At 54.4% G+C, this 14,359-nt stretch overlaps 6 protein-coding genes across 6 annotated transcripts; 4 read left to right on the plus strand and 2 right to left on the minus strand.

The window, feature by feature from the left end:
- Positions 1 to 244: 244 nt before the first annotated feature.
- Positions 245 to 2,803, plus strand: BDY17DRAFT_292583 (general substrate transporter). Its single transcript, XM_033732848.1, has 9 exons — positions 245 to 485; positions 665 to 746; positions 807 to 1,036; positions 1,089 to 1,105; positions 1,165 to 1,312; positions 1,417 to 1,762; positions 1,822 to 2,102; positions 2,168 to 2,199; positions 2,357 to 2,803. Exons 1-9 carry the CDS (start codon positions 420 to 422, stop codon positions 2,697 to 2,699), a joined length of 1,545 nt encoding a protein of 514 aa, XP_033591481.1. The 5' UTR covers positions 245 to 419; the 3' UTR covers positions 2,700 to 2,803.
- A 2,106-nt stretch (positions 2,804 to 4,909) lies between these two features.
- On the minus strand, positions 4,910 to 5,248 carry BDY17DRAFT_292586 (uncharacterized protein). Its single transcript, XM_033732849.1, has one exon. It carries the CDS (start codon positions 5,175 to 5,177, stop codon positions 4,965 to 4,967), a length of 213 nt encoding a protein of 70 aa, XP_033591482.1. The 5' UTR covers positions 5,178 to 5,248; the 3' UTR covers positions 4,910 to 4,964.
- A 2,867-nt stretch (positions 5,249 to 8,115) lies between these two features.
- BDY17DRAFT_292591 (3-oxoacyl) lies at positions 8,116 to 9,667 on the minus strand. The gene is made up of 7 exons (XM_033732850.1): positions 9,506 to 9,667; positions 9,350 to 9,454; positions 9,089 to 9,292; positions 8,806 to 9,036; positions 8,628 to 8,751; positions 8,467 to 8,575; positions 8,116 to 8,417 (listed from the first exon to the last, which is right to left on the minus strand). Exons 1-7 carry the CDS (start codon positions 9,546 to 9,548, stop codon positions 8,391 to 8,393), a joined length of 843 nt encoding a protein of 280 aa, XP_033591483.1. The 5' UTR covers positions 9,549 to 9,667; the 3' UTR covers positions 8,116 to 8,390.
- A 149-nt stretch (positions 9,668 to 9,816) lies between these two features.
- On the plus strand, positions 9,817 to 11,784 carry BDY17DRAFT_93721 (cyclopentanone monooxygenase). Its single transcript, XM_033738845.1, has one exon. The coding sequence runs from the start codon at positions 9,905 to 9,907 to the stop codon at positions 11,540 to 11,542; it is 1,638 nt and encodes a 545-aa protein (XP_033591484.1). The 5' UTR covers positions 9,817 to 9,904; the 3' UTR covers positions 11,543 to 11,784.
- Positions 11,785 to 13,134, plus strand: BDY17DRAFT_93724 (alcohol dehydrogenase). Its single transcript, XM_033738846.1, has one exon. The coding sequence runs from the start codon at positions 12,027 to 12,029 to the stop codon at positions 13,092 to 13,094; it is 1,068 nt and encodes a 355-aa protein (XP_033591485.1). The 5' UTR covers positions 11,785 to 12,026; the 3' UTR covers positions 13,095 to 13,134.
- A 123-nt stretch (positions 13,135 to 13,257) lies between these two features.
- On the plus strand, positions 13,258 to 14,316 carry BDY17DRAFT_93726 (uncharacterized protein). The gene has a single exon (XM_033738847.1). The coding sequence runs from the start codon at positions 13,560 to 13,562 to the stop codon at positions 14,127 to 14,129; it is 570 nt and encodes a 189-aa protein (XP_033591486.1). The 5' UTR covers positions 13,258 to 13,559; the 3' UTR covers positions 14,130 to 14,316.
- Positions 14,317 to 14,359: the final 43 nt, after the last annotated feature.

Here is a 14,359-nt window from a genome sequence, read left to right on the forward strand (position 1 = left end):
CGATAGCCGAGGAAGCCCAATCCGGTAAGGCTTGTGGGGCAGCCTTGTCCCCCCGCAAGTACCCCGGGCTTCCCAACGTCACCCCGCTCCCTCCGCACCCGATCGAAGGGTCGTGGGATTCGGTGAACGCCGTGGTCCCTTCCAGACCACGTGGAAAGTGGACCAGAGTAAGCGATGGCCACGAGTGAATGTACATATTTCTCCTCTCCGTTGTCGATCTCTTCCGTCTCCTTCTCCACGGCCTCCATCAGCCATTCATCCAGGGCCGTACGCTTCCCTTGACATCTTCTACCCCTCGAGGATTGTACTCTTCTCTTAACAGCCCTTACACCGGGGTAACCAAGTCTCTCTACCACCACCTCCCTTTCCCTCTCCTTCTCGAAAGTCGCGGAGCGACAAACTTCCGACCCACCGCCATCATGGTCCACGCAGTCGCGCAAGACACCACTGCCGAGCATGGCCAACGCCACTTCACGAGCAAACTGGTACGAGTTTGAGAGAGAATTTGTTCTGCTTGCTCGAGATTGGTCGCAGCGACGGGTTCGCTGGTGGCGCTTGTAGATGCCACCGGCAGCAACTTCGCGTAATTGATCTCTGAGCACTGGACCTGTTCTACGCAACACCCTTTGAGAGTGAGACCAGACCCTTGCTAACTCTACTCAAGGTTTTCAACATCATAGTCATTTGTTTTGGCACGACCAGCTTCGGATTCTGCAATGCGGTCATCGGCACAAGTCTGGGGCAGCGTAAGTTGGGCACATACTTGTGACATTCTTCTTCCAACAATGCTAACCCTGAACATCAAGCTTCTTTCATTAAGCACATGAAATTAGATGTTCTGCCCAACGCGACCTCGCTTGAATCCGCCGTTCTCGCCATCTACTTCCTCGGCGGGCTCTTCGGGACGGCTTGCCACACGCTGACGGCCGACCGATATGGTCGCAAGGTGTCGACATCGATCGCTTGCGCGGTCATGATCTTCGGAGCGGCGTTGTGCACGGCGGCGGTAAACATGGGCATGTATATTGCCTTTCGGGTTCGTTTCGACTACAAATACTCTGCTCGTCCCTCGCTGACCCAGACTCCAGTTTTTCTGTGGATGGGCGTAAGTCAACTGTCGTCTGACAATACTCTCTCAACCTCTAGCTAACTCTAATCCTCCAGTTCGTATCAATTTTTGTCGACGGTACCCACGTGGGTGGCTGAAATTACGCCCCCGTCCCACCGCGGCGTCCTTGGTAACATTATCGCCGTCAACATCGGAGTCGGATACGTGTTATCAGCATACATAGGAATTGGATTTTACTTCCTTGTACGTTTCGCGTTGAGAATCCAGCGTGGTGGATTTGGCGTAGACGGACGCTTCCGAATTCCACCACACGCACAACGTGTGCATGCTGACCTTAAGCGTTTTAGACCGGAAACGACGATCAATGGCGCGGCAGCACAGCCTTGCAGATGCTCTTCCCTATCCTCTTGCTTTCAGCCATGTATTGGCTCCCCGAGTCGCCTCGATACCTGATCGCCAAAGACCGTCACGAAGAAGCTTTGGCTTTGCTAAAGAGCCTCCACGCCGGCGCGAACCACTCCACCAACTTTGCGGAAGTCGAGTTTTATCAGATCAAACAACAGGTGCAGAGCGATGTGGAACACAAAATGTCGTTCGTTGACATCTTCCGTAAACCGACGATGCGGAAGCGTGCGCTCATCTCCTGGTGTCTCCCTTGGTGCATGCTGGGCTCGGGTGTCTTGGTGATCAACAGTGGGTCTTTATACCGTGGACCACAGGGAGAGAACAGCCTATGCTAACAACCACCCCAGACTACGGAAGCGCCATTTACTCGAAACTAGGCTACGACTCTTTCCAGGTCCTTCTCTTTCTGGCGGGATGGGACTGCGTCGTTATGATCGCCCCCTTTATTTGCATGACTTTCGTGGACCGCGTAAGCCGGACTTACCTTTTAGCAACCGGCTTTTTCCTCTGCATGTGCACACTTATCGTGCTCGCCGCATTGCAGAAGACGTATCTGGGCACCGAAAACCACGCTGCTCTCGCCGCATGCGTCGCTATGACGTTCTTATACGTTTTGGCATACGTAATGGTGAATTTTCTCATATCCACCTCCTGGAGCAAGACAAAACGCATTTACTGACTCTATAACGATAGTTTTTAGACGGACCAATGTTCTTTTACTTGGGGTGATAGATTCCTCCTCAAACAGGGCTGTCGACGCTGTCCCGAGACATGTTTTGCGCATTTCAGTCCGCTGTGGTGGATTTAGTGCAGACATGAGCTCGTGGATTGCTAAAGACCCGCTCTGTTCGTTCAATGTATTCAGGCTAACCATAAAAACAGGGAAATATGGCCGAGTCACGTACGCGTACAAGGCTTCTCTATCGGCACGACGGCGAACTGCGTATCGAACCTGGTGTGGACTTCCGCGGCTCCGGCAGCCTTCGCCAGCATTGGGTGGGGCTACTACCTCTTCTTCGTCGTCCAGGCTTTCCTCGGAGGCGTCGCTGCGCTGCTCTTCTTCCCCGACACCGCGCGTAAGCCGCTCGAGGAGATCGCGGCACTTTTCGGCGACCAGGATGTGGTCGTGTTCCAACAGGACCTGGACAGGAAGGGACTGGGCCCCGAGAGTGAGAAGGACAATGTCGATTACCAGGAGCGAGTGCAGCCTGCAGAGAAGGCTTGAGGGGATTGTTACATGAGTGATTATTGATTTTGCGAAATTGGTCACGTGATATACTACTGCTTGGAGAGAAGTGCGATATGACGAATCAGATTGCTGCGTGCGTGCCGAAATGCCCCATCTCTATATGTCAGAGCACTTGAAACCCCCGTTGTCACGCTGCAGCATACCCTCGACGCTGCCTCTAAACGTGAGATCCGCCGTCCTGTCACTTTCAGCTAGTCCTCGGGCTGCTCGTTTTAGTCCGCACATCTAACACAGCCCGCGCACGAATTACTCGTCCACCACGTTATCAATACGCCGTAGAGCGTTGAAAAACGCTGCAGTTCGTACAGCCGCCATGTCGAATCGTCCGACTCGCCCCCGGGCCTCCTGAAATCCCCTGGCCTCCACGGCTCTCCCTTTCTCTCTCGCCCGCGCCAATGAGATCCAACCATATCGCCGGCGGATCTACAGTCTACGTGATAACCCTAGATTCCCACATTGGCACGCCATTCGGTCGTTTCCCGCCTGCCGGTTCAACTGCGCAGGCTCGCACGTCAATGTGTACTCTCAATTGGGCTGGTTTGGAGGCGCGAGATGGCGCTTCGAGACCGACCAATCACCGCGTGGAATCCGAATTTAGAGTTTCAGGCTCCTGTGAGGCTGTCACGCGTGCGTGCTCGTCTCCTCAGCCTTCTGGCTTCCGCGATCCTCTCCTCTATTACCTTTCTTTGTCCTTGCATCTAGAACCTTCCGAGAAGCGGCAATATCATTTACGATCGATTTTTGTAGTTCATCGTATGCGTCTGAGTCCGCCATGGCGGCAGAGAGCAACTCTCCAGCTTTCTCCTAGCGGAGGGGGAGGCTTTTAATGCGGCCAGATCATCGACTACGAGCTGCGTACGACTGGGAAGACACGGTAATGTTATCAGTGTCATTTTACAATAGTTCACTCTATTCATGGCGGCTAGGGTGGGGTGACGCCTCTCAGGCACTTACCCTGTCGCTAGTGGGCTGCGCAAAGCGTCCGAGATGCTAGGCAGTCGCTGCTATCAAGGAGAGGAGGCTCGAGGTAGGGATACAAATGGCGGATGAAATGGCACTTTCTCTTACGGCGGAGCAGCTTATCGCATAGTTGATAAGAGGAATGATCGTGTTCATGGTTCAGGAAAGGCAGCGTCGCCGCAGCGAAGTTTGCCTATTCTAAGATATCTAAAATTCACATCCAACTGAGACGGGCGAGATTAAGCGCCGTCCAGTGGATGTCAGGCCAACGGTCTAGCCGCAGGAAAGGTGATGGAAGAAAATCAGCGGTCCAGCCGCAGGAGAAGAAAGCCACCGAAACCAATCACTGGAAATGGAGGAAAGAAAGCCAGCGAAACTAATCACTGGAAGGGAAGGAAGAAAGCCAGCGAAACCAATCACTGGAAATGAAGGCAGAATAACGGCCAGCGAAGCCAACCGCTGGAGATTGGTCGTGAGGTTGGGGACCGGATCAACGTCGAATTGGCGGCGGTGGCGCGGAATGATCTCGGGTCGCCAAAGACCCTGAGGTAGTCTCCGTCAAGTTCCCATACGCCGCTTCCGTGGCTGTTGCGGCTGCGAGAGACGACAGGCAGAGTCAGGGCGCAGTAGATGGCGGGCCCGAGACGGTGTAGCCGCCTCCATACGTCAACGTCCATTGCTTCGTTGCGAATGAATAAGACAATGTTTGAGGCTCGCCGGCCACGGGATCGGCTGCTGATGGAGGTGGCGCCGGCGGGAACGTCGGCATTGTTGCACTCATAATACCCGGTGTCGATGCTAGATTTGGTGTGCCAGCATCGTCCGTCCGTCTACGCTTCTCGCCAGTCTGCGTGTAGTCGCCACGATTGAAGTAGGCGTCATTCTTCTTTTCCCTTGACGATAAGCCACCAGGAGGACGCAGATAAGCTCTTGGGAGCTTCCGCACGTAGTCTGGCAGCATGCTGTCGGGCTTCGCGAGCAGCTGCTCCTTCGTCTCTCCAGTCCAACCGCGCATGATACGGCTGTCCGGCATTGGTTTTGCAATGATGCTCATTTTGTTTGCTGTGTCTCTGCCCTGGGCCGCGGCCAAGCTGTAGCCATTCTTCCGTGAAGCGAGCATCTGGTACCATAGCGTGTCGTTCAGACTAGCATTGGCGATCACACATTGGCAATTGTCGCCTCCAAACCAGCGGCATTCCGAGCAAGGGTCGTCAGTTCCACCTCGCCCTTTCTTATCGCACTGTGGCGGGTGTTAGCAAGTGCAGGTCTTGGGGATGGCTATCAACGTACAGGTCTCGCAGCTTGCAAGCATCTGCTGCAACCGTCGCTTGCAACGTTTGACACCTCGTAATCCGGTGTCTCTTTCGTCTCCGGCAGGCTGGGATCCAGCTTCTCGTGGTGGTTGCGACGACATCTTGCTCCATATTTGCACTCGCCCTTTGCAAAATCCATGCAGTCCTCGACCGTCCCTTTGGTGCTGTCCGCGTAGCTCATTGTGGTTGAAACGTGAGTTGATTGCGGATGAAGAGGTGATGGTGCTGAGATTGAGGATGGCAGAATGGCTGTTTTGTTTGCAGTGATATTGATTGAGTGCGGGCGTGGTCGGGCGTGCATGCACAGGACGGTAGCGATTACATAAGCATGTTCCACAAGGCTGCTTGCGCGGCGACCTGGCTTTTCACGACAAACAACACACCCATTTTCAAACACCGTTCTCTCTCTACCACCCGTGCAACCTCATCCACGCTTGACCCTCATCACCACTGATCTACTGTTCATCATCATGGCCGCTCCAAGCTCGACACAGTTGAATCCTTTCAACAACAAGCCATACAGTGCCACCTATTTCAAGCTGCGCGAGACCGCAGAGACTCTCCCGGTGTTTCGGGAGCTTGACGACCTGCTGTCTCTTGTTCAGCAAAACAAAGTTGTCATCGTGGTCGGGGCGACGGGATCGGGCAAAACGACGCAGTTGCCCAAGGCGATCTTGCAAGCAGACGCGGACATGATGAAGATCAAGGGCCAAAAGCTTGCCCTCACACAGAACCGCCGCCTCGTGGCCCAGCTCGTAAGTGATCTACCGTTCATTCGACGGTGACGTGGAATTCAAGGATGATGCTAACGTTTGGTATTGCTAGGTCGCCGAACGCATTGCCGATGAGCTAGACGTCCAGATAGGCACCGCCGTCGGTGTCAAGTATCGAGGCATAGACTGGACGGGAAGCACAACCCGCCTCGAGGTTGTTACAGATGGTAAGTCTCACAACTGTTGAACCTGCTCAATCCCTCACTCACTATACCTTAGGAACGTTGGTGGCGACGGCGAAAGGAGATCCCAAATTGAGCGCGTACGGCGCCATTGTCGTTGATGAAGTGCATCAGCACACTGTCCCCACCGATATGCTGCTCGGCCTTCTCAAAGGACTGGTCACGAAGCGAGATGATCTCAAAGTCATCATCATGTCCGCTACAATCGACGCCGCCCTGTACAACAGCTTTTTCCCAGGATCAGTCGTCAAAGAAGTGGTTGGCAGGGCGTACCCGGTTCGAGTGTCGTATCTACCTGAACCACCGTCCGATAGTGTCACGGCCGTCGTCAACACCATTCTGCTGTTCCACTTGAGGCATATGCCTGGCGACATCCTGGTCTTTACGTCCGGCACGCAAGAGATCTTCGAGATCATCCGCCTCGTCAAGCAGGCGGTGGATGAACCTGGACCCCGTCGCCGATTTTCTGAGCACCAGGTTGGCCAGTTGGACTACTACCCGCTGCACGCTCAGGCCTCCTCCAAAGATCAAGACGACGCCGTCGAAAACCCCCCGCCTCTGCCTCGGAACGGTCACGATGGCCGGAAGCTCATCGTTGCTACTAATATCGCGGAAACCTCGATTACGATGATCGGTATTGCGCACGTTATCGACTCGTGCCGCGTGAAGAGCAAGATCTGGAACCCGCGGGAAGAGTCGTGGTCGCTACGAAAGCTCTGGGTCTCCAAAGCCGTAGCTCGGCAGCGTGCAGGCAGAACTGGTCGTACGTGTGAAGGTATGGTCTGGCGCATGTGTACTGAGACTGGCTTCATGGAACAACTCACGGAACATTCCGTCCCAGCCATCCAAGAGAGCGACATGCTGAGCGAATGTCTGGATATCTTGCAGATGGGCATGAATCCACTCAGCTTCCCGTTCATGGGACCTCCGGCGACTGAGACCGTCGCCAAAGCGCTTGGCCTCCTGCAGGTATTCGGCGCAGTGGATTCAAAATGCGCCTTGGTCCAACCCTACGGCGCAGCACTTGCCAAGTTGCCCATAGACATTTACTCTGCCACCATGCTTCTGGCAAGCCCCAGATTCGGATGCTCGGACGAAATCCTTTCCGTGGTATCGATGATCGAGGCTTCCGAAGGTGGCAGTCACCTCTTCATCAAGGCCAATACCAAGGAAGAGCAGAAACTCATCGATGCCGCGCGGCGTCGGTGGCAGCATCCTACCGGCGATCACCTCACTCTCTTCAACATCTACAAGAAGTACAGAGAGACCTGCGAAGATGATATGAGCGATCGATTTGCGCGGAACAACTGGCTTCATCTCAGTGTATTGCAAGCTGCGGATCGCATACGTCTGCAACTGCTCGGGAGGCTGATTGACCAGCCAGGTTGGGTGTTGCGATGTCTGGATTCGGATGACATGGACTACTACGTTTGCATGCTAAAGGCTTTGGCCGCCGGCAACTTTCTACGAGTCGCCAAGCGCATGCCTGGGTCCGGGCCGCGCAAATACCAGACAGTCCGGCACAACATCGAGGTCGAACTGTTGAAATCGACCGATCTTGGCCCTCCGAGTCACCTCAACGAGTGGGTCATCTACAACGAACACCACAAGGGCGAGAAGGGACGGACGATCCGGCTTGTGTCGGCCATCACACCGCAGGCAATGGTTTCCGCCGCGGCCCAGTATTGGCACGACGTGGAATTCATGCCAGAGGGCCACATCAAAGATGAACTTGTGAATGTGATCGCCAGCATGACGGGCATGTCTGAGGATTTCATCCGGGGGGGTATGCCGGATCCTACCGTCGCAGCCTCGACTCAGTGAAGTCGTACTTTGCAATGATTCGTTTCGCTCGCTTCGCCATCACGACGTTCCAGTGATTAGTTTCGCTGGTTGTACGATCACCTTTCAGCGATCAGATTCGCTGTACTGTTTCTTTCCATTCAGATAGATCAACGTACTGTCTCTCTCCTCTCATCAACTGATGACTGTGTCATTTGGAGCAAAAAGGATTATTGCCAGTGGCATAAATTCTTTCTTTCTCCTTCATTTCATTGTAGAGATCATGAAGTCAAGGAAGCAGATCATACTTGGAGTGGGAGAAGAATGTTTGCTAACCGGCCGAAGCTCTGCGTCTCATGCCTACTTGCGCCGCCCACAGCCTCGCGAATCTATCCAACGACATTAGAAAGTACGATTAGACGAAGAGAAGAGCGAATCAGTCTAGAGGGTTGATTGGAGACGGGCTATTGGAGCATAAAGGTCGAGTCCGCGCGGAGTAGTGGCCATATCAAGAACCCGTCTGATAGTCCGGCGATGCTGCTTACAGCCATCTTGCCGCCCGTCGGGCAAACCTCATCTCGCCATTCATAAGAGCAGCCGCGCAGATCTCACCTCGCCGCTTATGAAACCAACAGCTCAACAGCTGGGAGAGCACACTCACATGCCTCCCCTTCCACCAGACACCTTTGCAACATTAGCATCGTTCGTTGGAGGCAATGGAGTTTGAACGTACCATAATCGTCTGCCCGGTAACATACGAGAACAAAGGCGATGCAGTGGCGAGAATGGCCTTTGCAGCGTCTTGAGGTGTTCCGATTCGTCGCAGAGGGATATCTCCAATCCTGGGATGACGTTAGTCGAAACAAATCGAGCAAAGGTGGTCCGGGAACTCACCACTTTTCTGGCTCGTCATATCCATGATGGAATCCCACGGCATGCTTAGTCCCATCTGGTCGAACTACAAATTCTCCCTCCGGAGCAGTCGTCAGGCGAGTCTTGATCGGACCGAAAGCGACAGCTGTAATGGAATAAGGTCAGAGAGTATTCTTCGAATATTGGACTTCGAACGTACTGTTCGCTCGAACGCCAAACCGTGGTCCCCATTCAAGAGCAATCGTCTTTGTCAAGCCGATAACACCAGCTTTGGCCAGAGCATAACTGGCCTGTCCAGCGTTCCCATAAACGCCAGACGTCGAAGAGATGTTGATGATACATCTATCCTTACCATCCTCGACCATAAAGTACGGTGCTGCAGCTCTTACGAGCTTGAAGGGAGCGGTGTTGTGTAGTGATATGATGGTGTCTGTTACATCTTAATCAGCATGCTGTGTGAAGTAGAAAAGACACCTGCTTACCCCATTGTTTGTCTTGAATCTTCTCAATAGGGTCATCCCAAGCGTAGCCCGCATTATTCACGATGATATGAATCTGGCCGTTGCCAAACTCGGCCGTCTTCTGGACGAGGAGATCGATATAGTCGTTCTTCGTGACGTCTCCTGCGACGGCGATTGCATCTCCACCTTCGGCTTTGATGGCTTCGACTACTGCGCTGGCCTTTGCTGTTCGTTGCTGTCAGCTCAATTTTACACTGTACTTGATTGAGAGCATGCAGGTACCCTGGTCTAGATCCGCTACAGCTACCTTGCAGCCCTCTCGCGAAAAGACCCGGGCAGTCTCAGCGCCGATGCCTTGAGCTGCGCCAGTGATAATGGCAACCTGGCCTGTTTTATGATCAGCAGCCTTGTCACTAACGACTGTAACATGCTACTTGCCCGCCAATAGGCCTTGCGGAAAATTGAGTCGTGAAGTCGTCATGGTCACGTGCTCTCGAAGGTATACCGCGCTATGAGCCTTTGTTCTCCGTGTAGAGACGTCTTATACGGATCGACGGCGACGCCCAATCGTCAGCATGCTGCCCAAGAGTCATGATGAGGTGCGGTTGGTGAAGTAGACTCGGCGATCGCCGAAGGGTGAGGGCAATAGCCTAGGCTACTCGGCAAAGCGGATGCTGTAGCCCGCACGCCTGCCAGGTGCAGCCTCTTGGTGCCTCACGGCCAAAGCCGAGCGGACATTGTGCCAATTGACTATACATATTGCATGCCAGCGTGCAAGGCGCGGTGGGCAAGGAGTTGTGGCCTTGCGCATTCAGTTCACAAGTTGGAAACGACAAGATGCCTTCTGCCCAACCATTAACCAACGGCCACAGCCACACGAATACATACGATGTGTTGATCATCGGCGCAGGCTTCGGCGGGTGCTACAGTCTCTACAAACTCCGCGAGCTCGGATTGAACGCCCACGTCTTCGAGGCTGGGTCCTACCTCGGAGGCGTATGGCATTGGTCTACCTACCCGGGAGCTCGAGTCGACTCGGAGATTCCATACTATCAATTTTCCATGCCGGAAGTGTGGCGCAAGTGGAACTGGTCTGAACGCTTTCCCGGACGAGAGGAGATCAAGGTCTACTTCAAGCATGTCGACCATACGCTGCGACTGTCAAAAGATGTCACTTTTGACGCAACTGTAAACCGAGTCGAGCGCGATGAAGCGAGGAATCGCTGGAAAGTGTGGACAGAGAACGGCATCGAGGCGGAATGCACGTATCTCATCTGCGCAACTGGAAGTTCGTACAAACCCAACTTCCCCAACTTCAAGGATATGCACAAATTCAAAGGCCAGCTGGTTCACTCGTGCCGCTACCCCGCCAACCCCAACACCAAAGGCACTCGCGTGGCCGTCATCGGGGCGGGAGCGACAGGGGTGCAGTGCACACAGGAGATTGCCAAAGAGGCATCGCAGTTGACCGTCTACATCCGCACCGCCAGCATCTCGCTCCCCATGTTCCAGCGACCATTGACGGAGTTTGAGCAACGCACCAACAAATCCATGTACGCTGGCTTGTTTGCTCGTTGCAAGCAGACAAAGTCTGGGCTTGGATATGATCAGCCAGCCGGCTCTGTGTTCGATCTGAATGACGAAGAACGCGAGGAGCTCTGGGAGCACCTGTGGGAGCGTGGGGGGTTCAACTTCAACCAGGCCAACTATCGCGATTTCTTGGTGGACCCCAAGGCCAATGAAATGATGTATCGCTTCTGGGCGAAGAAGACCGGCCCACGACTGAAGAATCTCGAGAAGAGGGCGTTCCTTGTTCCGGACAAGGCGCCGTTTGCGTTTGGCACCAAGCGAAGCAGTCTTGAGCAGGATTACTACGAGTGCCTCGACCAAGATAATGTCGATATCGTGGATCTCAAAGCAAACCCGATTGAGCGATTCACCGAAACGGGAATCGTTGGTCGAGACGGCGTAGAGCGACACTTCGACACAATCGTACTAGCCACCGGCTTCGACGCAATGACTGGCAGCTTGACGAGCATGAACCTCCGCGGCAAAGACGGCCTCACGATCCAGGAGCGATGGAAAGACGGCGTCTTCACGCATCTCGGGATGTGCATCGACGGCTGCCCGAACCTGTTCATGGTGTACGGCCCTCAGGCCCCGACGGCCTTCACCAACGGCCCTACCTTTATTGAAGCGCAGGTGGAAGTTGTCGTGGACTTTATCAAGAAGCTTCGAAGCGAGGGGATTAGATCGATTGAGGCGCAGCGCGAGGCGGAAGTTCAGTGGAAGCAGGCCATTCAAGATGCTAATAACAAGACCTTGCTGCCGCTGACGGATTCGTGGTACATGGGCGCGAACATTCCCGGGAAGCCGCGGGAGCAATTAAACTATCTGGGAGGCATCCAGCAGTATATCATTGATTGTCGTGAGGCGCTGGAGGATCTGAGGGGATTTACGGTCGTCTATAATTGAGAGGCAGTCCATCAAGGTTGAGGGGTCGATGGAGATCGATGTCTTGGAGATTCGTTGAGCAGTAGAGAGCGTTCTCAAGTTCGTGACTTGTCCTTTCACCTCCGACTACACTGTGCATTCTCTCTACACACTCCCACTTCTCCTTTCCTGGCCACATGACGGCAGTCTTGTCCGAAGCCCAGCCTTGCATCAACCTCGGGCAGTGGCAAATGTGGCGTTCGGCGCTCGCCGACCTCGGGTCACTCCCCATCGCCGCCGAGGGTCGACACGGCACGAGATGCTGTTGCTAATGAACAGGGCATATCTTCGTCTCGTGCCCTCTAGAGGTAACTCGAAGCAATTATTCAGCAGTCGTGAGCCTGAAGTCCAACATCTGGAGATCTGATCACTCAGCAACCTGAGATCTGGTCTACGACACTTCCTCTCCGTAAAAGCATTCAAAGCGTGGACTCATACACGACAACCACAATCTAGCCTCGTCACAATGGCCACCGAAATGGACGTCTGGGCCTTGACGGAATGGAACACTCCCCTGCAAAAGATCCGCCAACCCGTACCCGTCCCCAAGGGCACCGAGGTCCTGATCAAAACCACGCACGCCGGCGTCTGCCATTCCGACCTGCATTTCGCAGAGGGCTTCTACGACATGGGCGGCGGCAAGCGCTTCTACGTCAAAGATCGAGGCGTGAAGCTGCCCGTCGGCCTGGGGCATGAAATCCTGGGCGAAGTCGTAAGTACCGGACCCGATGCCAGCGGCGTGCAGAAGGGATCGCGGCAAATCGTCTATCCTTGGCTAGGCTGCGGGTCCTGTACGCGCTGCGCACAGCAAGAAGACAACTTGTGCGCCGCGCAGAGAGGTCTCGGCACGCAGCAGCACGGCGGGTTCGCGGAGTACGTGCTTGTGCCGCATCCCAAGTATCTCTTCGACGTCGGCAATCTCGACCCCTTGGTGGCGTGCACTTTTGGCTGCTCGGGAATCACTACACTCAGCGCGGTTAGCAAAGTCCTGCCGCTGCCACCGGACGAGCCTGTGCTTCTGATCGGTGCGGGCGGACTTGGACTCGCGGCCATCTCGGTGCTCAAGTCTTTTGGACACAAGAATATTGTATCCGCAGACATTAGCGAGGACAAACTCGCCACGGCGATCAAGGCGGGAGCGACAAAGGCAGTCAACACGTCGGGCCCAGATGCAGCCAAGAAGCTTTTGGAAGCAACTGGAGGGCCGGTGATTGCGGTGATTGATTTCGTGAATAGCGCCGGCACAGCAGGCATGATCAACGGCGGACTCATCGCAAAGGGCGCCAAATGGGTTCAGGTCGGGGTGATTGGTGGCTCTCTCGAGGTCTCACTCGTCGCCAACATCTTCCGCGGTTTGACCATGTTCTCCAACATCACGGGAAATCTGGAGCATATGCAGACGGTCACGGATTTGGCGAAGGAGGGGAAATTGAACCCCATTCCGGTGCAGAAGATGGCTTGGGATGAGGTCAATGAAGCGATGGATATCTTACGGCAGGGCAAGGCTACTGGACGGATTATTCTTGTGAAGTAGGATCTCTGTAAATATAAACACAGTGAACGCTCTCCGCCCAATGCAATTGTGCTCTCGCCGCTCGGCAGTTTTATTCCCACATTTTTAACGCCATTGGCCGATCGGGGATCCCTGTCGTGCCTAATAATTCAATGCAGGCGTCCCCGCCTTAGCGATAGGGGATCATCCATTTAGGGGTTTCGTATCAATTCGCACAAGACTTTCGGGCTGAAGACGGGCGGTGATTCGATGGACCTCTTCCCCATCCGCCCTTAGATCTGCAGTGCAGCACGAGACCCTGGTTCGCCCGAGATCTTCAACGGATTGCTGCACACGCGCATCATCGTCGTACGGCATGTAATATCTCTCAAACACCTCCAAATCACACAAAACCCCAAGTTCGCCACTCGGGAAAAGAAACACACCGTACCAACTTCATACCCCAACGCCCGACCATCAGCTCCATCTCAGCAAGGACAAAGGACAATGGCGCAATACACCCTCAACCTCCTCCACTTGCCCCCCGAACTCCGCAACAAAATCTACGAGCTCGTGCTTAACGACACCACCGACACCACCGACGCCATCGTCTGCCCCTTCATCCTGCAATGCAGTCCTGGCAAGCGCAAATACGGCTACAGCCTAACGCAGACATGCCACCTGCTGCGCGACGAGACGCTGCACATGTGGCATGCATCGTCGAAGCTGCTCTTCGCCATGCGCGCCGATAACATGAAGTACTACGTCAACTGGCTACGGCGGCGACCTGCGGAGGTGTTTGCGAGTATTCGCCGGATTCAGCTGGAGGATTACCAGCATTGCCGAATTAGGAGTCCTGAAAGGCATCCGAGTTTCTGTCGGAATGCCATTGTCATCAACTTGACGAAGCGCATGCCCGTGAGCGTGAGGAAGGATCGGAAGTGCAGGGATTGTCCGCGCCACGACTCGGCGGCGGATTGGGTGCATGCTGTGGTGAGGAGTCTGGAGTGGAAGAATGGTAGATGGGCCTTGACGCGCGAGAAGCTGGAGCAGATTTTTGAGGCGGCGGCATGGTGATTGATGTGCCGCTTCCTTGAAAAGACGGAAGACGGAATCCTCTTTCTCAACGAAAGGCCGCTCGGCTGCTTGTTGTGCCATTGTCCAGTCTATTTCGCATGCGGATTTAGGCGCTAAGCCGACGTCTATCCCCGTCTGACCACAGCAAGCAAATCGATTGTACAGGCCTATATAATGCAACCGAGAAGCACAGCATTATCGAACTCTCGAATGTAAAACTCGTCCTCACC

The sequence above is a fragment of the Neohortaea acidophila genome (assembly GCF_010093505.1).
Source record: "Neohortaea acidophila strain CBS 113389 unplaced genomic scaffold BDY17scaffold_3, whole genome shotgun sequence".
Lineage (NCBI taxonomy): Eukaryota > Fungi > Ascomycota > Dothideomycetes > Mycosphaerellales > Teratosphaeriaceae > Neohortaea > Neohortaea acidophila.

Coding starts and splice junctions, on each gene's coding strand:
- BDY17DRAFT_93724 (XM_033738846.1), top strand. CDS start 12,027: ATGGCCACCGAAATGGACGTCTGGGCCTTGACGGAATGGAACACTCCC.
- BDY17DRAFT_292586 (XM_033732849.1), bottom strand. CDS start 5,177: ATGAGCTACGCGGACAGCACCAAAGGGACGGTCGAGGACTGCATGGAT.
- BDY17DRAFT_292591 (XM_033732850.1), bottom strand. CDS start 9,548: ATGACGACTTCACGACTCAATTTTCCGCAAGGCCTATTGGCGG. Junction 8,752..8,805: donor GTTTGGCGTTCGAGCGAACA/GTACGTTCGAAG, acceptor ATTCCATTACAG/CTGTCGCTTTCGGTCCGATC. Junction 8,418..8,466: donor TTACCGGGCAGACGATTATG/GTACGTTCAAAC, acceptor AATGTTGCAAAG/GTGTCTGGTGGAAGGGGAGG.
- BDY17DRAFT_292583 (XM_033732848.1), top strand. CDS start 420: ATGGTCCACGCAGTCGCGCAAGACACCACTGCCGAGCATGGCCAACGC. Junction 486..664: donor GCCACTTCACGAGCAAACTG/GTACGAGTTTGA, acceptor ACTCTACTCAAG/GTTTTCAACATCATAGTCAT. Junction 1,763..1,821: donor GGGTGTCTTGGTGATCAACA/GTGGGTCTTTAT, acceptor CAACCACCCCAG/ACTACGGAAGCGCCATTTAC.
- BDY17DRAFT_93726 (XM_033738847.1), top strand. CDS start 13,560: ATGGCGCAATACACCCTCAACCTCCTCCACTTGCCCCCCGAACTCCGC.
- BDY17DRAFT_93721 (XM_033738845.1), top strand. CDS start 9,905: ATGCCTTCTGCCCAACCATTAACCAACGGCCACAGCCACACGAATACA.